Source organism: Lampris incognitus, chromosome 21 (genome assembly GCF_029633865.1).
Source record: "Lampris incognitus isolate fLamInc1 chromosome 21, fLamInc1.hap2, whole genome shotgun sequence".
Classification (NCBI taxonomy): Eukaryota; Metazoa; Chordata; class Actinopteri; order Lampriformes; family Lampridae; genus Lampris; species Lampris incognitus.
Window position 1 is genome coordinate 7,607,931 of NC_079231.1, and position 25,133 is coordinate 7,633,063.

Here is a 25,133-nt window from a genome sequence, read left to right on the forward strand (position 1 = left end):
AAACTCTTACAGAAGTGTGTGTGTGTGTGTGTGTGTGTGTGTGTGTGTGTGTGTGCGTGTGTGTTATATCTGCCCACACTTCTTAGAACTGAATGGAATAGAATAGAAAGGGTAGTAGCCAATTTGTGGAAGATACACAAAATATGCAATAAATTACATATTGTACCATATGTTATTATTATCATCATATATATTGTCATATATATAATTGTTATATATATATAGTACTAATAAATTGATTACAGTTATTGTATATAACTTAAAAGATACAAATAAATTATAGTAATGTACTTATATTATACTTTCCCACTGAAATGACCAACTAATATAATATCCTATAATGATATACTGTACTGCTAATATACTACTGCTTGTACTCCTATACTATACTAATGCTGTTACACCATACTGGGGTACACGACATGGCAGGTGTTACATGCATAGCTTTACATCAGTCTCATTATTAGATGAGTTAGGGATTTACAGTTGATCATATTTAACGTTTCTTCTCTGAAGCTACTCACTCGTGAAGACCCCAGCCCATCAGTTTATTCGTGTCGCTAGGCTGCCATCTAGAGGACACATGGGTGCTGTACAAGTAAAAGCCGCCCAGAGGGGCTGCAGTGCAAACAGTGAGCTGTTGGCTGACATTTCAGGTTGCCAGGCTGATAATGCTCCGTGAAGACACTCTCACAATATCAGGGCTCCATTTTTCACGTATAGTTGCTTTTTTTAAGGGTCTTTGGTGCCCAAAGTTACCCAGCAGCAGTTTCCCATCACTCTGGAAAAGGGGGGGGGGGGGAAACCCTCAACACGAGTCAAAGTGCATCTCTTCCTCCGGCCTTTTTAAAGAGGCGTCATTTTGTTAGCCCACTGCCATTGTGTTGCATTACTGTGTGCATGGTAACTTTTATTTCTTTTATTCAAAGCGCTCTTCTTCTCCCACAAGGTGGTGGCTATTTCATCCGGGACGGACAGCCTTGTCATTTCAAGTGAGTAAGTTATATTATTCAATGACACGCCACAAAACATCCCCGACTACGTGACACACAGAGATAATTTATTTCCATATCATTTCGCCGAGAGCCGAACAATCCGGTTCTCCAGAATTAGAAATACACAAATACACATGCTCACATCCGTACAGACAAGCCACGCCGCTTCCTCTACGTTGCTTTAATCTATCGCTTAAGCTTCACACGGACAGCAGGTTATGCACATCGAGCAGAACAGATCACGTGATTTGGGGTGTGTTGTTCCTTCGCGTGTGTCTCTCTGAGGCCAGCACGGCTAAATGAGGCTACGGTCAGGGTCAGCACCAGCCGACCCGGCATGGAGGCAGGCCAACAAGCCAGCCGGCCTCAGGGGCAGGCGGCATTTCTAAACTGTTATGTGATTCAGCTGATTTTTACACAGGAGGGGGGGGGGGACCGACGTCCAAAGGATGGCTGGATTTCCCCATCACGATCGTTCTCAATCAGGTCCTCAGGCGGCACAAATACTGCTGCTTATCTATTCTACCAGGTAGTTCATTACGTTCAGTTGTTGCTACGGTTACTCCACCCGCCAATCGGGAAGGGTTTACCCCTGGCGGGTGTTTCTAGAAAATAAAATAGTGAGTTACACCAGCTAATCGGCTTGTTCGACTATTCAAGCTGGACAACTTAAGCAACTTAACAAGCCACATTCAAAACCCATCTGGCACTGTCGCAATTTTCCAAAACAGCAATACATTCCTAATTAAGTGGCATATTTATGTGTTGAAGTGCCAGCTGGGGTAGAATGACCACTATTCTACCAGCTAACTAGATGTTTAGAAGAGAACAGGACCTCTAGGTGATAACTGATTACCTTTCATATTAACCGACAGTATCACCGACTAGGTGTTTAATAATGATGGGTTACTTGCCATTATGTGGAGTAGACTAACTGTCCGGCCACGGCGTCATGCTAACACAGCGGTGTTAGCTTTCTGCCCTTTTCTGTGTTGCTATGCTGCCTCCTTTTATCTTAACGGCCTTCCCCTTGCCTCCACGCTCGCCAGTGTCCTTACTCGTCCTCGTGCTCAAAGAACTCGTGGCAGCAGACCGTAACCATGGTGATGAAGGTCATGAACTCCTGGAAGTCGCATTCAGCATCGCCGTCGGTGTCCAGGCTCTCCATGAGGCTGTCCAGCGTGGCCTGGTCCTTCACATGCTGACGGATGGACAGAGAGATAGATATCAAACCGTGAACCAGTGAGCGCCAATCTAATCACTGACATTGATCTTTGACATGCTATGGGTTGCCGTGTGTGTGTGTGTGTGTGTGTGTGTGTGTGTGTGTGTTTGAGAGAGAGAGAGAGAGAGAGAGAGAGAGAGAGAGAGAGAGAGAGAGAGAGAGAGAGAGAGAGAACAAACAAAACCATTAGCTACAATCCAGTTTCTACCAATACGTCAATAGCTCAACTGGATGGGCTCGGAAATAGTTCAGTTCAGCATCATTCAGTGCAGATCAGTTCTGTTATCTGCAGAGAAGAAGAGTTCAGTCCAGTCCAGTCCAGTTCACCTCGGATCAGATGAACCCAGTGAACCCCAGTTATTTAAATTAAAGTATACTTCAAGTCAGCTCAGTCCAAGTCATGTCTATGCAGTTCGGCTAAACCCAGATCAGTTTCACCCTCGTCACACTCGTTAGCTCATTCCACATGGAACAGTGATTGGCAGGCAGACGTTTGTGTCCTCTCAGACTTGGACTCACCCCCATCAGCTCGGGCAGCTCGTCGTGGAGCAACTCCTTCAGCTCGCTCTTCTTCAGCTTGTGCTTGTCCCCCTCTCTCTCCGAGTACTTGTGAAAGACCGCAATGATGGTGGCCATGGAGGTCTCCAGGTCAGTCATGGTCATCTGTGCTCTTGCCTAAAGGAGACAGCAGGCCGCGGCACCGCGATCCACTTTTTATCAAAAGGCTTAAGCAAAAAGACTTTCCATGAGCACCACACTGCTTTTAAGAGTCAACATTATTTCAAAGGCATCCAAAGATTTTCCAAAACCGAGACGCTTAAAGACGCTGCGATCCCCTCTGCGGCGGCCAACACCGAGCGTAGGGTGGTACGTGTCGGTTTCCCCCCCCCCAAAAAATAATACACGCCTAACAAAATCAGCTGTCATTCAAGGGAGACATGTGCAGGGGCAATAAACTCCGTCCTCTGTCCCCCTTCTCGTTTGAAAGACAGCCAAACACACATGGCCAGTGCCCCGACAAGCCCCCGCCTGCAACCGTCGGCTTTACAAAACGCCCAAATCGACCAGGATCTGATGTCTAGACCTCGTCCTGACGTTACAGGATGGAGGTCTCCCAAACAGAAAACCAGACACGGAGAAGAAAGGGTTCAGATCACTCGCAACCAACCTGGAAAACAGATTTTTTTTAACAACCACCTCAATCTCTCTCATGTGCACCAGCCCCTACGTGTGCACTTTAACGTCTACCGCGATAATAAAAAAAAAAAGGGTGACGGTGCAAACGTCTTTCTGCAGCACACTTCCCATCGCCCACATCATGTCTGAACTACTTCCAGCCTCCAGACTCAAACTTACCTCTCGCTCTGGGTCAGAGTTCTACACTAATCTATTCTGCACCGTTTGGATCCAGACTGCGTAGATGCTGAGGATGTAGAGGACGCTTTTATAGCCAGGCTTCGGCAGCCGGGTGGGGAGGCGAGGCTGTGTGGCCTGCTGGGCTGTCAGTCGCCCGAGCCGGCCAATCAGCTCGTACCCCTCCCCTCACTCCACTACACCAGCCATTACTGTCTGACTTAACCACTAGTTTAAAGGGGGGGGGGGGAATGAAGTAAAGCTACTCAGGTCGACTGTGACTATACCGTGAAGACATTACAGTAAAGTCATGACGGTACGGTTGAGTGCTTTCTACTGTTTCTGACATGTCACTGTGTCTCCACAACTGAGATGAACGACAGTAATTTTGGAATGACTAAGATCCTGTCCTGCTATTATTACGTTTATACCTCCGAATCCCGTCACATTCACGGTATCAAATGTGATCTTGCAGTAGATTATAATATGTCTTTTATACCTGTGAGCGCTTTTTAGCACGGGTGGCCCCGGTGGGGGCTGAACCTCTAACCCTGACTGTCTTGGTGCCTTGCTCAACTCTTAACAGGCTGTCGGGTTTTGAACGGCAGCTATTGGGAAGCGATAGAAGGTCTTGTCAAGATAAATACCTGCAGAACACGACAGGCTCAACTAATGAGGCGAGACAAACCAACAGGCCTTTAAATGTCAAGTGCCTCTCTCTCTCTCTCTCTCTCTCTCTCTCTCTCTCTCTCTCTCTCTCTCTCTCTCTCTGTATATGGCCATTCACTCCGGTCCAAGCCAATTTAGAGTGTAACATATACCGTTTATCTATGTATTCCCAGTCCCCCACCATGCCCCTCAGCAGTTAGCTGTGTTCAGGCATCTGTTTGCTAACAATGGTGTGTTTCAGAGGAAGCGGATGGCTGTGCATGTTAATGAGGACGCCCTTTTTAGCGGTGGGGTTGGCCAGACGGGTGCCCGGCGCTCCCCAAAGAGCCCGGCAGGCCCACGGCTGCCCGAGCCAAACAGACAGAGGCTGAAATGTGCAAATCAACAGGTCTAAATAGAGGACGACTCCAAATGTTCATTCTATAGGAGAAATAATCGAGTGCCCGTCATCACCGAGTATGTACGTACCGAAAATATCAGTCAGTCAAAATGGATAAATCTATCTATCTATCTATCTGTCTGTCTGTCTGTCTGTCTGTCTGTCTGTCTGTCTGTCTGTCTGTCTATCTATCTATCTATCTATCTATCTATCTATCTATCTATCTATCTATCTATCTATCTATCTATCTATCTATCTATCTATCTATCCATCCATCCATCCCTCTCTCTCTCTCTCTCTCTCTCTCTCTCTCTCTCTCTCTCTCTCTCTCTCTCTCTCTCTCTCTCTCTCTCTCTCTCTCTCTATATATATATATATATATATATATAATTGGTCATTCGTGACCCCGAGAGCCGGATAAGTGGTTTGGATAATGGATGGCGTCAGAAGTGGGATGGTGAGACCGTGAGGCCATCGGAAGCGCGTGATATGCTGAAGTGTGGGGACGCGCTTCCCCGGGGGCGGGGTAGTGTAACGACCACAGATGACTAGACTCACTAGCCCTTGGCGAATGGGACGGACGCTTTAGTCGACTGGTTAACCTAGTCGCCCGTGGTGCGAGACACCCGGGTTCGCCTCCCGGCTGCGGCGGTTCCCGGCTGCCCCCTGAATTCACTACATTGTTGTCAGAAGTGGGATGGCGAGACCGGGAGGCCATCGGGAGCGCGTGCGCCCAGAGAAATGCGGCACGAGGGAGCTGATGACTAGACTCGCTAGCCCTTGGCTAACAGGTCGGACCCTTTAGTTGACCGGTTAACGTAGTCGCCCGTGGTGCGAGACACACGGGTTCGCCTCCTTGCTGCCCCCTGAATTCGCTACATTGGTGTCAGAAGTGGGATGGTGAGACCGGGAGGCCGTCGGAAGCGCGTGCCCCCGGAGGCTGATATGCTGAAGCCGGGGGTGGGGGGGTGGGGGGGTAGTGTAACGACCACGGATGACTAAACTCGCTAGGCCTTGGCTAACGGGTCAGTGTTGCAAATGTCAAAAAACAAAAGATATCAAGAAATAGATGAAAATCTGTTGCCAGGTGAAAGCACGAGTGCCCAAAACACTTAAACCGCCTCGTTCCAATTGGATGTATTTCTGTATGCAGGTACCGTACACCCACGCCTTTTATATATAACCTGGAAGACACCCTGACGTTAACCAGGTGTCTTTATCAAAAGACATATCTCCATCAGACCGTTCGTGACCCTCTAAAGCACAGCCGTCTACCCACAACACCCTGCAGCAGACCTCGCGTACGGAGCGGTGAACTTTGACCCCAAATTAGGACATTGTCACGTTTCCTTTTGAGGGTTTTTTTCCCCACTTGGTCACGACAAATAATCTAAGCTAAGATAAAGTCTGAGCAGTTATCGGGGATTTGGGGCTGAACTCCAACAGGACACCCCAGTTGTGTCCCCTCAGCACAACGCTACACAGCTACACCCACACCTGTCAACACTATGTGTGCTACGACGCCCCGCGTTTTGCAGCCCCTTTCTTCATTGCCTCCCCCGACCTCTGACCTGCGACCTTTCGGTTTCTCCTCATTCCGGTCAGGACGCTCATGACACGGCGGACGTGCCTTTGTCCGTCCGAAATACACTCCTCACATGAGAGGACAACAAGCGGCCTTTGTTGGCTTCAAACACTGGATCTCTGTATGGGAGAACTGGGTGGGAGACAAATGACTGTGGTCGCTCCAGTCCTACGCCTGCATCCAGAGAGCATGACCGATCCTCTACACCCCCCCCCCCCTCTGTCCATCTGTTTGCCCCCCCCCTCCCCCCGCCTGTCTTCTGCCGAGGTGGCTAGCCATCGTAATAGCCCCCCTTTCTACACTGATCCAGTATCGGTGTTGCACAGTGATGCAGGAAAATCCAATTTACGACCAAATTACAGCATTATGACATGAAAAGCTCCAGTTACTGTCAACCCGGCGGTCAGGAGAATGAGTCTCGCCAGCCACAAAACCCTTAATCCTTTTGACAAGAAATGGCGCAGCAGTATTTCAGCAGGTACGCAGTCAATATTTGCAACACAAATGTAAATGTGCCTGTATCCTGGCTGTATGTGTGCACATATCTTCTATTTGCACGCATACAGGGTGAAAGGTCAACGTATTTACTGTGCAGACACACATACTGCACACGTGTGTGCATCGGATACTCCCACACGTCTCCGTATGTGTGTGTGTGTGTGTGTGTGTGTGTGTGTGTGTCAGCACCTTACCACAAGCATTTGTCGCCTCATCCAGTCTACTTCCAACATGTAACGACTCATGAATATGTATTTTCATTTCTAATTATCTAACTGATTTAATCCTCGAGTATGTCATCACAGTTGAAGGAGTTTGGAGGTACACACACCCGTGCACACACACACACACACTCACACACAAATGATGAAATAGAAGAATAACCTTTGGCCCTTCACATCTCTTCATCTCAGTCTTCGGACTCGGTCGGGATTTGGCGGGCTTCTGGGGGCTAATACCTCTCAGCCAGTTTTTTAAGATGACTTAAGGGGTGCTCAGACGTACCTCCAGATGTCTGTGTTGCTTTAAGCTCAGTGATCAACATCTCGTGGGGTGGAGAAAATAAACGCGCGAAGCTTCTAGAAAGGATCCAGCAGGAAATCTTAGTTCGAATCTCCCCAATCTGTTCAGATTACGGGCGTAACAAGAGGTCACGCGCCACGACACGGACCAGTTCAGACCCGCCGACCTCCAGGAGGAGGGGCTGGAGAGCACCACGCACGCCGTGCATGCAGGGGGCTGCTGCACCCGCTCGGTTCAACACTGTCGCTGAAATGCCCTTGAGCAAGACATTCAACAATGCGTGTGTGTGTGTGTGTGTGTGTGTGTGCGCGTGCTTGCACTCGTGCACGTGATCTATTCATCCAGGAGTTAAAGCAGCAGATTACAATCACTCGCCTTGCTCCGATACATGTAAAAAGACCTGAGCCGGGTTTCTAACTCGGTTTCCCCGGGGCTTTACGAAGTGAACCCCTCTATATCTGGAAGAGTTGTGGGGTTGAGGACCACTCGGGTGTGTTGACATTTGGGGGGGGGGTTGGGAAACAGACGTGGTGGGATTTTCAGCCCTTTTGTCTCCCGCGGGCTCCGTCTCCGAGGAGACGGAGGCTTTACTTTTTTGTTCTTTGTCGTTACCGAGGAAACGTGTCAGCGCCACCTGCTGGGTTCAAAAGGTGTGCCAGGGCCGCTGAGTCATCACCTGGCACACGGCGCCGAGGTCCATTCGCCCTGCGCACGGCGCTCACGTGGTCCGCACGTTACAACACGCGGAGTCGGGTCGCCGCACGTGGAGTGCACGAGGACTGTTTCTGTGCGCACATTAACCTAAACGTTACATGAGGTTACATGAGGTCCAAACCCACAGCTTCCCCACTTGCGAAGCATCCGGTGTGGATTGGACTCGACATGTTTGTGTCCTCCTCTCGATCAGAAACTCACCCAAGCCCACGTGGACTCGCCCGGAGCGCACAAAGACTTCCTTTGTGCGTTTCTTCTTCACTCATTTTTCCCAGCATGTCTTTATGATCCGTATTTATGGACAGGACGACAAAGGGCGGCACGGTGGCGCAGTGGTTAGCGCGGCCGCCTCACAGCAAGCAGGTCCTGGTTTCGAGCCCCGGGGTGGTCCAACCTTGGGGGTCGTCCTCTGTGTGGAGTTTGCATGTTCTCCCCGTGTCTGTGTGGGTTTCCTCCGGGGGCTCCGGTTTCCCCCCACAGTCCAAAGACATGTAGGCCAGGGGAATCGGCTGTACTAAATTGTCCCTGGGTGTGAATGTGTGTGTCGGCCCTGTGACGGCCTGGCGGCCTGTCCATGGGGTCTCCCAGGGCCCAGTGAGTCCTGGAATGGGCTCATGAATCCCCGCTTGCCAAGCGGTTTGGGTAATGGATGGATGGATGGATTTATGATCCATAATCCTTTTTTTAGGAAGACTTTAGTCCTGCAGCTCTGAGCCTTGGGCTCTCTGCTGTTGGTGACTTGTTGAATATGAACGAGGCTCTCTTTCTCCGTCACGCTGCACCTCATACCAGAGACCGCAGTATGCCTACACCCAAATACATACACCGTGCGCGACACCACTGACACTCGCTTATGCGCCGTTGAGGGTGACGCGTACGCAGGTTTTTGTGCAACTCAACACTACACCGGCTAAAATTCACTGACTGATCCTCCTCTCCGGCTGTAGGTGTGCTAATCGGTTAAAATCAGCAATAGCAGCGCTGAGGTGGAGAGAAAACCTGCACACGGTTCAATATCACTGCTCCCTTCTTGTTAAGTATCAATTTGACGCCAATTTGAACCTTCACCATTAGGGGGCAGTAGTGTTACGCGCGCCAGTAAACACAGCACAGCAGTATGGAGCCAAACACTCCACCAGCTGCTTTCCCTAATTAGTACACTTCCAATCAGAGAAATGTGCACGTGCGCGCGCCAGTGTGACCGTGTGAGAGCAGCTGGTGTAAAGAAACACGCGCGCTTATTTGATGGGACACAGCACACGGGCCATTACTGACAGGAGGCATATTAATCACACCTCTTCACGTCTGATTGAAAACCTACGCCAGAATAATATATCAACACTATGAACGGTGAAGGCGTCCAACCAGAGGGTGAACATCTACACGAACCCAAATCAAAACATGAACCGGGCAGTTGTTTGAGGTTTCTGAAGAACATGTTCTTGGTGAATTTAAACTACTGAAGTAACTTCTTTAGTGGGTGGCTTCAAATGAAGATTAAATATGGATGTTTTCTGAATGAAGTTATGAATATGAAATTATAATCACACTGATTAGACGACCCCCCTCCCCCCATGTTATACCCATCACGTGTCCCCTGGGGCGCTGTTGCGTCGTCTTCTGTCCTGACGTGGTGCCTGGCGTGTTGGAGCCATGCTCACAAGTGTCATGGCGCCCACCTCATTCTGCACACACACACAGGTCTGCTTTCGCTGTCAGCCGACAAATCAGCCATAAACTCTGACCGGGGCTTCATAAAGCAGCACAGGACAGGCATGAAATGTGGGGAAAGCTGTTTTCAGAAAGGTCAAGGCAGCCGGCCAGGGCCCCGTCAGAACTGACGAAAGAGACTTGTGGAGGTCAAATACAGTTAAGATCTCTCTCTCTCTCTCGCTGTCTCTCTCTAACCCCTTTCTGAAAGGATTAACACCCTTGAAAATATGCTTAATGTTGAACATCAGCATGTGTATTCATTTAATTATACCATAGATAATGATTCTTACGCCACAATTACTTATGCTCCAAAGAGGGGCGTCGGTGAAGGCGGCCGACGAATCGCGAACATGTTTCCCCCAGAGTATCTGCTGCCCAGCACGACAGCGTCTCCGCTGCCCAGAACTATCCTACGGAGACCCTTCCGGTTCCAGAGTGGCCGGCCTGTCCCTGCCGACACCCAGCCTGTTCCCGAGCTGTCGGCCACCTCTGCCGACGACCAGTTTGTTCCTACCTTTGCTGACACTTGGCCTGATCTCGATCCGAGGTTGCTCGTCTCCAGCGGCCCCGCTTCCCGTGACTCAGCTTCCCGTGTCTCTAGTGGCCCCGCCTCCTATGCCAACACCTCGAACGGACCCGCGGCTGTCCTGTCCACAACGCCAGCTTTCCGAGCGGCTGTCCTGTCCACGCCGCCGGCTTCTGTTCATGCTGCTGGCTTCCCAAGCGGCTGTCCTGTCCACACCGCCAGCTTCCCGAGCGGCTGTCCTTTCCACATCCTGTCCACGCCTCCGCCTTCTGTTCATGCCGCCGGCTTCCCAAGTGGCTGTCCTGTCCACACCACCGGCTTTTCGAGAGGCTGTCCTGTTCACACCGCCAGCTTCCCGAGCGGCTGTCCTGTCCACACCGCTGGTTTCTGTTCATGCCGCCGGCTTCACGAGCGGCTGTCCTGTCCACACCCTGTCCATGCCGCCGGCTTCTGTTCATGCCGCCGGCTTCCCAAGCAGCTGTCCTGTCCACGCCGCCAGCTTCCCGAGAGGCTGTCCTGTCCATGCCGCCGACCTTCCGAACGGCGGTCCTGTCCATGTCGCCGACCTCCCAAACAGCGGTCCTGTCCACATTGCTTACCTCCTGAGCGACTGGCCCATACAAGTCACCGGCCTCCAAGTCATCCTCCTGCCTGTCCGCCAGACCTGCTTCACCCTTCAGTCCTGCGTTCTGGTCGCCCTCCAGATCGGTTGCATCTGTCGGTCCAGCCCTTGGGCAGCCTGCTTGAGATCTCTGGTCCCATTCATCCGCTCGCAGACCACTTGGTCCTGAAGTGTCCACCAGAAAAAAGCCAATTCCTGGGCATACTCAGGGTCCCTCCTTCAGATGGTAATGAGGAGAGGAACTTGGAAGAAGACTGACTCTTCTCCAAGGAAAGTGTTCCATGACACAGAAATCCTCCCACGTATACAACAGGCAGAGTAGATCTGCTGGTTCCATTTTGGTTCGGTTTATATGGTCACGGGAGAGCAGGAACAGGAACAAATGCAGACAGTGGAGTCTTGCTGGGATACAGCAAAGCTTTAATGAGACAAGGTACTTACAGACAGATGTTATAGGTACAAAAGATACAGAAGGAATGAAGCACCAGGCCAACATGAGCTAAACAAGAGACACGTTTCACTTAATAATCTGACAATGAGCCGGGGAAACTGGGGGGAATACATGGGGAACCAATCAGGGAAATGGGGAACAGGTGTGTGTGAATGTTCTCATTCATCCAGGTCATGGTTATCCAAAGGATTTGAATCGAGTACAACTGGACTTGGTATATATCCATGAAGACGTTTCGCCTCTCATCCAAGAGGCTTCATCAGTTCGTGCCTTTCTGACTAGACCAAGCCAGTCTGGGGAGAAGGCTAGTCTGGGGAACAGGTGAGCAGGGCAGGAACAGAAATGGCAAGCCAAACAGGGAATGGGGAACATGAGAACAAAGCAGAGGCAGGAACACACGTGGCAAGCCGACCAGGTAGTGGGGGACAGGTCAGCAAAGCAGGGGCAGGAACAGAAAAACACAACCATGACAAGAATGACATCGACTGCCAAAATAAACGAGCTGCCCATGCAAGAGTAAAGTCAGCTGTCCAAAGCCGGGTCAGGGAATTGAGGTGGACAAAGAAGGCCCCTGAGATCCAACACCTTGCAGATGCTGGAGATACCAAAGACTTCTTCAATGCCACTAAAGAAATATATGGTCCCAGCCACTGCCATCTAACCCCGCTTCGCCCCGAAGATGGGCACATACTGCTAACAGAAAACGAGTCAATCAAAAAGAAGTGGAAACAGCACTACCAGGACATTTTAAACCAGGACTGTAGCCCTGAGATGTATGCCCTCCAACAACTCCCTCAACAACCTAAAGAGGAGGACACGGCAGCACCACCTAGCTGAAGAAGTCCAGGATGCTATCAGGAAGATCAAAATCAACAAGGCTGCTGGTCCTGATGGAATACCAGCAGAAGTACTGAGGGCAGGTGGACCTACACTCCTCAGACATATCCATGCCCTGCTACTTAAAATATGGGAAAAAGAGGAAATCCCTGTGCAATTTAGGGATGCACTCATTGTCGCTATCTTTCAGAAAGAGGACACAGCTGAGTGCGGAAACTACTGTGATATTTCCCTGCTTTCCACCACAGGGAAAGCCCTGGCAAGGGTCTTGGCCAACAGACTCTTCCCAATATCAGAGGAAATTCTGCCAGAAACCCAGAGCGGTTTTCATCCTAACAGAGGCACCATGGACATGACTTTTACTGCTCGCCAACTCCAAGAAAAAGCTCAGGAACAGAATCAACCATTGTACATGGACTTAATAGATTTAACCAAAGCTTTTGATTCTGTAAACCGCCAGGCCCTCTAGCTAGTTCCATCAAAAATAGGCTGCCTTGACAAATATATCAGATTACTATGACTACTACATGACAATATGTATGCCAGAGTACTCAGAAGTTATGGAGATGAGACAGAGTCCTTCAAGGTCCACACAGGAGTTAAACAAGGCCGTGTCATTGCACCAACCTTGTTCTCTCTCTTCACTGCCGCCATCCTCCAACCCACGGGTCCCAATCTGCCTCAGGGAGTCAAAATCATGTACAGAACTGATGGGAATATTCTGAACATTAACAGATTCTGGGCTAAAGGTAAAACCACCACCACATCCATCATAGAGCTGCAGTACGCCGATGACAATGCCTTAGTGTCCTTCATAGAAGAGGAACTACAAAGCACACTGGACGCCTTTGTGAAGGCATAGAAGTAGCTTGGCCTGGCCATTAACATAAAAAAGACACATATCCTCTATCAACCCCTATCCAACAGAAATATGCCTGCTCTGTCGTCATCCATCTCTGTAGACAACACCAGACTCGAAAACGTGAACAGTTCCCATATCTTGGCAGCTTTCTCTCCTCCAAAGCCTACATTGACATTGAAATACAGCATAATCTCAGCTGTGCCAGTCTGGCCTTCTCAAGATTGAGAAAAATGGTTTTTGAAAACCATGACCTTCAGGCCAGAACAAAAATTCTGGTGTACAAAGCAGCAGTGCTGCCCACCCTACTGTATGGGTCAAAGACCTGTAGGCACCTGAAGGCACTCGAGGCATACGAACAGCGATGCCTCAGAAAGATCCTTAAGATCAGCTGGGAGGATTAGCGCACCAACTTCAGCATCCCCGAGGAGGCCAACGTGCCTACTATAACTGCCACCATCGAAGAACATCAGCTGAGATCAACTGGCCATGTCCTCCACATGTCTGACTCTCGCCTCCCGAAACAAGTCCTTTACTCTCAGCTCTTGACAGGGTGCCATGCCCCAGCAGGACAAAAGAAGTGAAATAAAGATAACACCAAGGCCAGTAACAAAAGGTTTGGCATCAACCTTAACACCTGGGAACAAGCAAGAAAAAACAGGGAGGCCTGGAGACTGGCTGTCTGTGAGGATGCTGAGCACTACAACCATGACCTCCACCATGCTGCTGAAAACAAGCGCCGACTCAGAAAGTAGCGAGTTACCAGAAAGGCCCAAACCACATCCTCAACCACTTCACACCCTTGCCCACATTGCCCCAAAATATGCGGCTCCAGGATGCTCACCTGAAGACCCACAAGGACCTAGAAGGAGGACAGTCATACTCGACCCCGAGTGACCACCAATGATGTGTAGTAGTAGTAGTAGTAGTAGTATGTAGTAGTAGTATTGTGGCATAAAATTCACAGTATTTTTTGTAGGAAGTGGTACAAAACTTATAGAAATTATATGAAAGTGTTGTTTTTTTCTTTAAATTAAACTGATTTTTGGTTATATTAACAGCCATTTGCCTCTGTGAATATTTCTCATTCTATAAATTGTATTTTCTTTATGGGTGGTTCTCAGATAAATTTTATTAGCAAAATGTAGAACTATATCTAAATAAAGTTGGTTGACTGATTGATCATCATCAAACAGTGTTTGTCCACCTTTGTGTTTACACAGCTCACCGACTCTCCCTGGAAGAGAGCCGTTGGTTCTGGGGCCAGAGTGGCCATCTCATGGTGGATCTTCTCCCAGATAATCCCTAATATCCTCTCCCTGATCCACTCTCACCAGGAGAGGGGGGGTGGCACCAGATTCCCAATCCCCCGATCGGATTAGAGGCTTCAGTATCAGATCTCTCTATCCCCTACACACACATGCGCGCAAATGCAAATACAAACTCACACACTAACGTGCACAGGTATATGTGAGCTCACACACACACACACACACACATAGTTATACACATAGAAACACACATGCACACATAAAAACATACAAACGAACATACAAAAGCGTGCATGCACACACACGGGTGTGTATTCTGGCCCACCGATGGCCTACATACCTACTTCCTCCTTACAGCTGAGACTAATTGGACTGATTGTAAAGTCTGTTACGAGACAACAACAGTATACAGTAAGGCTGCACAGAGCCCACCCGAGAATAGAGGCTTACTGCTTGTATTCAATAAAGACTACACAATAAACGACAAAATCAAGAGCTGGTGGTATTTCACATAATGTTGCTGTTTTGTGTACTGTTTTTACAGGCATCACATTTTTCAGCAGTTTTTATTCATTATATAATCAGTATATTGTGATTTTGTTCTAAATGCCCCGCCCACCAACAGCATCATCTGGCGACCAGTGCGGCATCAAAGCCTTTTTTTTAACCAATTAGTCAATTAAGTAAGCAAATGGAAAACACACAGAGCAACATCAGGCGTTTTGATGCAGAGAGAGAGGGGGGGGTTGTGTTTGTGTACGTGCGTAAAACAAACCTTGGCATGAGCAAACGTTGGCTGCCGGGACAGAAATCCCCTATCCTGTAGTCTGATTAGCATACAGGACCTAATCTCGGTACCCAGACCCAGCGATCTGCCAGCTCGGCCTCGTGAGGCCGTACGCCCGACTCTTCCCTCACCTCCCTGCGGACACCTCCACACAAACCAAAACAACATATGGCCAACGGTAAGCTGCGTCAAGTCATAAGAGCGAAGCTTAAAACTGCCAGAGAGGAGAAGACGACAGATCGGAGCGCTGACCTTTCGGAAAAGCGGAGGCGGAGATTATTCTGCCTACACCTGCCCAAGAACAACGCGTCACAATGCAAACTCACACGGACACTTGTCCTCACCTTTACAGCTACTTCTACATGTTCTGCAGCATGAACGGATGCAGACCAGCATGATGTTCATTTTTAGGTCCTCTTACTTTGCCAAAAATCCGGATCATCGCTGTTACAGGCAACCAAGAGAACAAAGATCAAAGGTCAAAGCGCCAATCCCTGAATCAGGATGAAACAGATACGACCGTGTCCCTGAGAGACTTTAGTTGATAACGTTACGTTTATCTGTAGGATGAGGCCTAAGAAATGATGTGAGACCCGCCAAATATAAACAAGAGGCTATTTTATCTGATTTTTCAATCAGAATTAAACTATGTAGGTTTATGTTTACCATGATAAAAAAATAGTAAACATACTATGCATGACAGTAAACTGTACATAACACCATATCACTACATATAGACAGTAGACTATACATATCACTACATACAGACAGCAGACTATACATAACACTACAAATAGACGTTAGATTATACATATCACTACATATATACAGCAGACTATACATAACACTGCATAGACGGTAGAATATACATATCACTACATAGACAGTAGACTATACATATTACTACATATAGACGGTAGATTATACATATCACTACATATATACAGCAGACTATACATAACACTACATAGACAGTAGACTATACATATCACTACATATAGACAGTAAACTATATATAACACCACATATAGAGAGTAGAGTACATATTATTACATATAGACAGTAGACTACATATCACTACATATGGACAGTAGACTATACACAACTCTACATATAGTCAGTAGACTACATATTACTACATATAGACAGTAGACTACATATAGACAGTAGACTATACATTACTACATATAGACAGTAGACTACATATAGACAGTAGACTATACATAACTACATATAGACAGTAGACTACATATAGACAGTAGACTATACATAATATGACATATAGACACTAAACAATAATGCAAGTCATTCACACTGAATTTCCTTCACTAATTCATTGCTGTTTTACTGACCCCTCTTATCCAGAGACGTTTACCATCTGTGACTTGATAGGCACTCACATTTTGCTCAAGGGCACATTGTCAGAGGGGGACAGAGGCTGTGCCCGCCTCGCGTGAGGACCGTATATACCCTCACTAGATTTGTTGCTGAAGTTTGCATCAGAAACAAGAGGCTCCTTATGATAACTGGACTCAGATGAGGAGCTTTTCAGCGAGATTAAGAACAATTTGATGAAGTCGTCTGTCACTCACATCGCCACGGGTAAGACGGTCCAGGAAGGGAATTAGACTCAGCCGAACACCACCATCCACACTGAGAGCTTTGCTGAACATTTTTAATCCAAAATTTTGTTTAATAATGTTTTCTATTTTCAGGGTTTTTTTTTAGGATATAAATCATTACGCATTGATCAGAAACTGCCTTGCAGTGCCATTACTGTGCATATTTTAATGTGAGGAGACTTTGGGGGAATTGAGACCCTGACATGTCAGAGCTGGTGCCTTGCTTTAGTGCCATGACCCGTTTTCCATTAATTCATCCATACCATCTCTCCGTTTGAACAGCACACAACCCGGCTCATCTTCTCTGTGTACTGGTGACTCCACAGGGACCATTTGGACTGAAGGTAAATGACTACCTCATACATTTATAGTTTTAATTTTCTACTGGGCCCCGGCTGGTTTATAAACTTCAGCAGCTTTCCCATGAAATAGATTGATGTGTCCTTAGGAGCCCCCCCCCCCCAAATTCTCTCTCTCTCTCTCATACACACACACACACACAAGGCCAGGCTTGATGTCTGTTGTGCGGCTAGATTGAAAATTGTTGGCCTCGGTGGATGTTTTGTCTCCTGCCAAGTTCATCAATCAGGGAGGATAATTACTATCGCTAAAGAGCAGAGGAGTTGTGGGGAGCACAGCTGGGGATTACCGGCTATATTTCATCTCAGATTTGTGTCGCTTGCAACATCTCTGAGCAGTTGAACTATGTTTTTTTTTCGGTTGTGTTGCAACGAGTCGTGGTTTTTGTGCCGGCAGAAGACGGAGAGCCTGAGGAGGCTCCTCTGCATCAGCAACACATCTGCAGGGGGTTTGGGATCACTGATGGCTGTGGTGCATTTGTCATTAGCCGGTCTTTGTATTTCCTCCACCAAGAGACGCCAGGACACACCTGAGCCACAGTGGAAGATGAGCCTGCAGGAAGGTCCTCAGATGAGCCTGCAGGAAGGTCCTCAGATGAGCCTGCAGGAAGGTCCTCAGATGAGCCTGCAGGAAGGTCCTCAGATGAGCCTACATGAAGGTCCTCAGATGAGCCTGCAGGAAGGTCCTCAGATGAGCCTACAGGAAGGTCCTCAGATGAGCCTGCATGAAGGTCCTCAGATGAGCCTACAGGAAGGTCCTCAGATGAGCCTGCAGGAAGGTCCTCAGATGAGCCTGCATGAAGGTCCTCGGATGAGCCTACAGGAAGGTCCTCAGATGAGCCTGCAGGAAGGTCCTCAGATGAGCCTACAGGAAGGTCCTCAGATGAGCTTACATGAAGGTCCTCAAATGAGCCTACATGAAGGTCCTCAGATGAGCCTGCAGGAAGGTCCTCAGATGAGCCTACAGGAAGGTCCTCAGATGAGCCTACAGGAAGGTCCTCAGATGAGCCTGCAGGAAGGTCCTCAGATGAGCCTACAGGAAGGTCCTCAGATGAGCCTACAGGAAGGTCCTCAGATGAGCCTACAGGAAGGTCCTCAGATGAGCCTACAGGAAGGTCCTCAGATGAGCCTACAGGAACGTCCTCAGATGAGCCTACTGGAAGGTCCTCAGTTCGACTGTTTCCGATGAAGTATGAATCATAAAGACGACTGGGTTTTGTCAAGGCAGGCTGAGCCTGTGGAGGGACTCATGTTTTTCCAGTTCGGTTCCCCGGTACCGTCAGAACAGCGGGACTGAGTTGTAGTTAATTGCAATCAACTGTTGTTTCAGGTATTTCAGCCGCTAGCTGTGTCCAAATCCTTCATACTACATACTAACACAAGTTTCACAATGCTCAGTGTTAGTATGCAAATTAGCATGTAAAAGGTATGTGCATGCACATTACATGGTAGGCTGAATAACAATCAAAACCGCCTTTTAATTTCTTTGTTTTTTGCTTCCATGACAACAATCTGCTGGGGGGGGGGGTATTTTCCAAGTCAATATGGTGGATAACAAAGTGGGAGGAGCTACTGATATGATGTGTGTCCATCCATCCATTATCCAAGCCGCTTATCCCGATTGGTGTCACAGGATGCTGGAGCCTATCCCAGCAGTCATTGGGCGGCAGGCGGTGAGACACCCTGGACAGGCCGCCAGGCCATCACAGGGCCCACACACACACATATAGGGACAATTTAGGACGGCCGATTCACCTGACCTACATGTCTTTGGACTGTGGGAGGAAACCCACGCAGACACGGGGAGAGCATGCAAACTCCACACAGAGGACGACCCCCAAGGTTGGACCACCATTGGGTTCGAACCCAGGACCTCCTTGCTGTGAGGCCACCGCGCTAACCACTGGGCCACTGTGCTGCTCATGATGTGTGTCATCAGAGTCAAATGTATGTTTTTTCATCAATTTCATGACAGAATGTTTTTAGCATAGATAAAAAGCTCAAGTTAAATTCTTCTTTTGGTGTTACAAAGGGTCACTTCCACTTGGATGTGAGTCCTGCAAGTGTCATGCATGTAGTACTTGGTGCATACTGCATTACATACTAAGCAGTATGCCCAAATATTATGCATATGGACATTACATAGTTCAAGTATGTAGAATGTACTTAGAATTCTGACAAGCTGGGTGTCCGGGTACCATAACGGTCTGTGACCTCTGGCTTGGTCAGGCGTCCCTACAGATGCAACTGGCCGTGTCTGCGGGTGGGAAGCCGGATGTGGGTATGTGTCCTGGTCGCTGCACTAGTGCCTCCTCTGGTCGGTTGAGGTGCCTGTTCGGGGGGAACTAGGGGGAATAGCATGAGCCTCTCATGCGCTACATCCCCCTGGTGAAACTCCTCACTGTCAGGTGAAAAGAAGCAGCTGGTGACTCCCCATGTATGGGAGGAGGCATGTGGTAGTCTGCAGCCCTCCCCGGATCGGCAGAGGGGGTGGAGCAGCGTCCGGGACAGCTCGGAAGAGTGGGGTAATTGGCAAAGTACAATGGGGAGAAAAGAGGGGAGAAAAGAGGGGAGAAAAATCTCCCCCCCCCCATAAAAATTTGTTTTTTTTAAGACTTGTCACAACAGTTGTGTAAGGGACTGTCCAGCGAAATGGAAAGCCGGCAGTGGTGGGACGACCAGGACCGGGAAACAGTGAACGGGGGCCTCCCTCACCCTTCCACCACCTTGAAACATCGATCGAACTTGCGACACGCTCATTTGATAGCAGGTGGTGGCAGATTGGGTCAAGTCCTTTCATAATACGAGCTCTCCCACGTGCGGATGCTCTGACCCACTCACGGTCCGTGGTGTGTTGTGCGATGATTTATAGTCCCCGCTGCTGTCCCCATCAGCTGACATGTCTCCGGACGTCGCCTGCACCAAAACGGGCAGCTGACAGTAGTCCCTCACCGCACATTCAGACTGAATAATCTTTTAACTAACAGTCTGGTGGTGTTCGGAGGGTCTTGTCTGACAAACTGAGAGGGGCGGACGCATCAGCACAGGGGACCGGAGGACAATCAGAGCCACTGTGTGAGTTTCAGCAGCACCTTCCCAGATTCTGGTTGGATATTTCAGAAGAACATCCGTCTTTCCACAGCTTCTAATACAGGACGACAGAGCAGGTCCGAACTCCTGCAAGCGCCTTTTCCCACTGTAATACAACACCCCCCCCCCATTTCTCCATTCTCTTGTGCACACACACACACACACACACACACACAACTTTCTCCTGTGTGTTTCTGTTGTTGACCACACACAAATGCTCGCTGCCACAACTCCACCTTCACTTCGCTCTGTCCACTTTTTCACCCAGTTTACATGAGATCTGTACTTTTTAGTTTGCCAGTCTGCACAAGTGTTCTTCATCCAGTCAGCTAAGACTGAAGCGGCCCACACACCGTGAAAAGCAGCATTATCTGCACTCCTCCCCCCCCCCCCTCTCTCTCTCTCTCGGTTTGTCTCTCCCTCGGTTTGTCTCTCCGAGTATGCGTGTCAGTATATGGACTCCAGACGGTAGGTGTGATGACTGCCCTCTGGCAGACGGGGCTGGCCGGCTGAAGCAGCCGCTCAGCACCTCGGTGTCCGGCCATGTTGTGTCAGTGTCAGCAACCGAGACAGCCGAGAGGAATGTGATCCAACAGAGAGACGTCGCCATGACACACACACTGTAAGAGTGTGTGTGTGTGTGTGCGTGTGTGTGTGTCTGTGTGTGTGTGTGCACCTATGCGCTTGGCAAGCTCGTTATACGGGGGTGGGGGCTGGAAAGCAGGAGACAGGTAGAGAGAGCCGTGGGGGTGTTAAGATGTCAAGAGACAGAAAGAGAGGAGGATAGGTATATAGAGAGAGGCCGACACACACACACACACACACAGAAAAACAGGCAGAAAAATATAGACCAAATCTATATCCCCTTCTACGTAGTTCAGACTTGAGAAATATCTCATTTCTGGACGTAAAATATTGAGTTGTGGGAATGTTTTGGTTTTTTTTTGCCAGTGTATCTATTTCGCACTTTAAAAATACTACCACAAAAATGACATAAAAATGCATTTTATTGCCAAAACATTTTGGCAATAAAATGCATTTGAACACAATTTCACCATTCAGCATAATGGAAACTTGAGCTAAGTGCTGTCTGTCTGTCTATATGTCTTGTTACCTGTCTATCTTTCTTGTTACCTGTCTGTCTGTCCGTGTCTGTCTGTTTGTCTGTGTGTCTGTGTGTCTGTCTGTCTGTCTGTCGTTCCACCCTCTCCCAGTTCTTATCTTCCCGCTGACCTTTTTAAATGACTCTAGCAGCTCTGTTTCCAAGACGGGGTTGCCATAGAAACCCCATGGCCCCAGTGTCTTGTGGGTAATGTGTACTGTACTGGAATGAATGGGCAAAGGGGTTTGGGGGTTTCTGTGACATCATCACGCTTAGACATGATGACATCACAGGCAGAATGTTTATAATTAGAATCAGAAACAACGTTTCCAATACGTAAATACAGTCTCTATAGTCTGACTCTATCCACCCAGTTTCTCAGTGGGGTGAGGACAGTGTGTCTTGTCTGTCAGTCCATTAAAGTCTCTCAGTGGGATGAGGACAGTGTGTCTTGTCTGTCCGTCCATTAAAGTTTCTCAGTGGGGTGAGGACAGTGTGTCTTGTCTTTCTGTCCATTAAAGTTTCTCAGTGGGGTGAGGACAGTGTGTCTTGTCTTTCTGTCCATTAAAGTTTCTCAGTGGGGTGAGGACAGTGTGTCTTGTCTTTCTGTCCATTAACATTTCTCAGTGGGGTTGAGGACAGTGTGTCTTGTCTTTCTGTCCATTAAAGTCTCTCAGTGGGGTGAGGACAGGGTATCTTGTCTGTCCGTCCATTAAAGTCTCTCAGTGGGGTGAGGACAGTGTGTCTTGTCTGTCCGTCCATTAAAGTTTCTCAGTGGGTTGAGGACAGTGTGTCTTGTCTTTCTGTCCATTAAAGTTTCTCAGTGGGGTGAGGACAGTGTGTCTTGTCTATCTGTCCATTAAAGTTTCTTAGTGGGGTGAGGACAGTGTGTCTTGTCTGTCCGTCCATTAAAGTTTCTCAGTGGGGTGAGGACAGTGTGTCTTGTCTATCTGTCCATTAAAGTTTCTCAGTGGGGTGAGGACAGTGTGTCTTGTCTGTCCGTCCATTAAAGTTTCTCAGTGGGGTGAGGACAGTGTGTCTTGTCTGTCCGTCCATTAAAGTTTCTCAGTGGGGTGAGGACAGTGTGTCTTGTCTGTCCGTCCATTAAAGTTTCTCAGTGGGGTGAGGACAGTGTGTCTTGTCTGTCCGTCCATTAAAGTTTCTCAGTGGGGTGAGGACAGTGTGTCTTGCCTGTCCGTCCATTAAAGAAGTTTAAAAACCAGTGACTACTGCTTTAATGTTTTCATGGCTATGCCTCCTATTGGCTGACTATTTTGGTCCTCTTCTCTTTTTGAATTTGTTCGACTACTTTAACTTTGTAAAGCGTCCTTGAATTCAGCCCTTGAAAGTGATTATTATTGTAGTTATTGTGATTATTATTATAATCATTACTATTAGCCTGAGCAGGGGAACACTAAATGAGAGCACAGATACTTGAAAATGATTGATGTCCCTGAAACAAGAGAAATGATGATGGTGTTTAAAGGATAGTGGGTCAAGAATTGTCCTTTTCTGAGAAAATGACTGAATCCTCTGTCGATGACCCTAAGACGATGTTGTCCCTCCCCCAAACAAAATCAATAAATTCAGTTTTGAAGTATAAATGTAACGTTAGGTTGCACATCAATTTAAACATTCATTATTACTGAGCTCCATTACCATGAACTCTGGAGTTTGCCGTGTATAGTTTCATCTGTTGGCTCTTTCCCCCAGAGTCTCTCTTCCATCTTCTCCATCTGTCCATTAAAAAACAGAGGCACCGCAACCTGCTTACAGGAAATAACGCATTCATATATTCCTCTGGTTTTAACTGGAAGGGCAAATCTACCCTCCTCACCTGATCACCTGCAGCCTGCACTCTGTCTCTTCTTACCAGCCTTGTTTCAGAGACTTGGAACAAATCCCTCACTCTAAATTGCCAAAAATTCATACATTTGCATTCGGCACAGAGTCCCAAAGGACAATTTTGTGGCATTCCCCCTATTACAAAGCTGGCTGACGAGCGAGTGCAGGCGTATTCGGATGCAAAGCGAACCAATCTGGTACAGTGTTAAGGCTCCCCTGTCCTTTCAGACAGGACGGTTCCCATGGTGCCGGGCTGAATGGACCCATCAAATGCAGGCTGCGCCTTTTAATGTGACCCGGACCACGGGGCAGCAACGGCCGCCCCTGGATTTATTCAACCCCAAACACACTTACCTCCAAGCCAGGTCGCTCTTCATGTGCTGTTTGTGGCCATCTACGCTTGAGGCAGATCCATTCTCCTCACCAACACACACATAAGCTGATAGAATAGAATAGAACAGAGGAAAACAAAATATCATAGAGCAGGATGGAATAGAATGGAATAGAATGGAGTAGAATAGAACAGAGCAGAATAGAGTAGAATAGAATAGCAGAGTACAGTAGCGTAGAACAGAGTGGAATAGAGTAGAATAGAATGGCATATAATAGAATGGCATAGAATACAATAGAAAAGAACAGAGCAGAATAGAGTAGATAGAATGGAGTAGAATAGAATAAAATGAGTAGAGCAGAATAGAGCGGAATCGAATGGATTAGAATAGAGTAGAGCAGGATAGGATAGAATAGAATGGGGTAGACATAGAATGAGCAGAGTAGAACAGAGTGGAGTAGAGTAGAATAAGAATAGAGCAGAATAGCATAGAGTAGAATAGCATAGAGTAGAGAAGAGAAGAATAGAGCCGAATAGAATAGAACGAGTAGAATAGAGTGTAGTAGAGTAGAATAGAACATAGCAGAATATAATAGAATAGAGTAGAGTAGACTAGAATGAGTAGAGTGGAGTAGAGTAGAATAGAACCGAGCAGAATAGAATAGAATAGAGTAGAGTAGACTAGAATGAGTAGAGTAGAATAGTTTAGAATAGAGTAGATTAGATTAGAATACAGTAGAGTAGAATAGAATGGAGTAGAATGAGTAGAGTAGAATAGAACAGAGCAGAGCAGAGTACAATAGAACATATTCAAACAGAATAGAATAGAGTTGTCCAAAATATCTGGATACAAAGTTAATCATTTAAATTCATCTATAATGTTACTTAGTGACTTAGAGAGGAACAATATGCATGTTTATGCTTCTATTTTCAACCCAACAGATAATTTCAAATATCTGGGTATAAAAACTGTCCCTGAGCTGATAAAGATCACTCAGATAAATTATGACCCTATTTTGGGAGCTACTACCTCATCAGTCGAACGTTGGGCATCTTTACCCATCTCGATGAGTGGCAGGATAAATATTGTGAAAATGAACATACTGCCTAACTTTCTCTTTCTGTCCCAGAATATCCCCCGGCCACCTCCCTCATCTTTGTTTACAAGAATCAAGAAGTTGTTTACCAACTTTATTCGGCAAAATAAATACCGCAGACTACATCGATCTTTATTATATCTACCATATGCCCGCGGAGGCCTGAAATGCCCAAACAGCCAATGTTATTACTGGGCAGCTCAACCGCTGTCCATCATGTTTTATTTTCCATCTGAAAACCCTCCTGCTTGGATGGATTTAGAATCTTGTTCTGTTACGCCAAGCTTACCGTTGAACTTGTGTTTGTATTCAGCAGGTCACAAATGCCTGAAAAAAATACAGACAACCCTGTTGCATTGAACATGATTAACATTTGGTTTGACACTTATACATATTTGAATATTAACTCCTCCTGGTCACGCCTCAATCCTATTTGGGGTAAAGTTAACGTGAAACCAGGGAAATGTGACTCGGGACTTCGGTTATGGGCTGAAAAAGGGTTAAGGAAAGTGCAAGAGGTGTACAGTGAAGATAAAGTACTTATGTCCTGTACAGAAATATCAACTAAATATGACATTCCAAAGAATAGAATAGCGTAGAATAGAAGGGAGCGGAATAGAAAAGAATGGAGTTAGAATAGCGTAGAGCAGAACAGAATAGAACACAGTGAAATAGAATAGA

At 47.6% G+C, this 25,133-nt stretch overlaps 1 protein-coding gene across 1 annotated transcript; it reads right to left on the reverse strand.

Moving 5' to 3' along the window:
• Nucleotides 1–1,127: 1,127 nt before the first annotated feature.
• Nucleotides 1,128–3,643, reverse strand: s100b (S100 calcium binding protein, beta (neural)). The gene is made up of 3 exons (XM_056301339.1): nucleotides 3,577–3,643; nucleotides 2,740–2,895; nucleotides 1,128–2,196 (listed from the first exon to the last, which is right to left on the reverse strand). The coding sequence occupies exons 2-3, from the start codon at nucleotides 2,881–2,883 to the stop codon at nucleotides 2,050–2,052; spliced, it is 291 nt and encodes a 96-aa protein (XP_056157314.1). The 5' UTR covers nucleotides 2,884–2,895; nucleotides 3,577–3,643; the 3' UTR covers nucleotides 1,128–2,049.
• Between the last annotated feature and the right edge of the window lie 21,490 nt (nucleotides 3,644–25,133).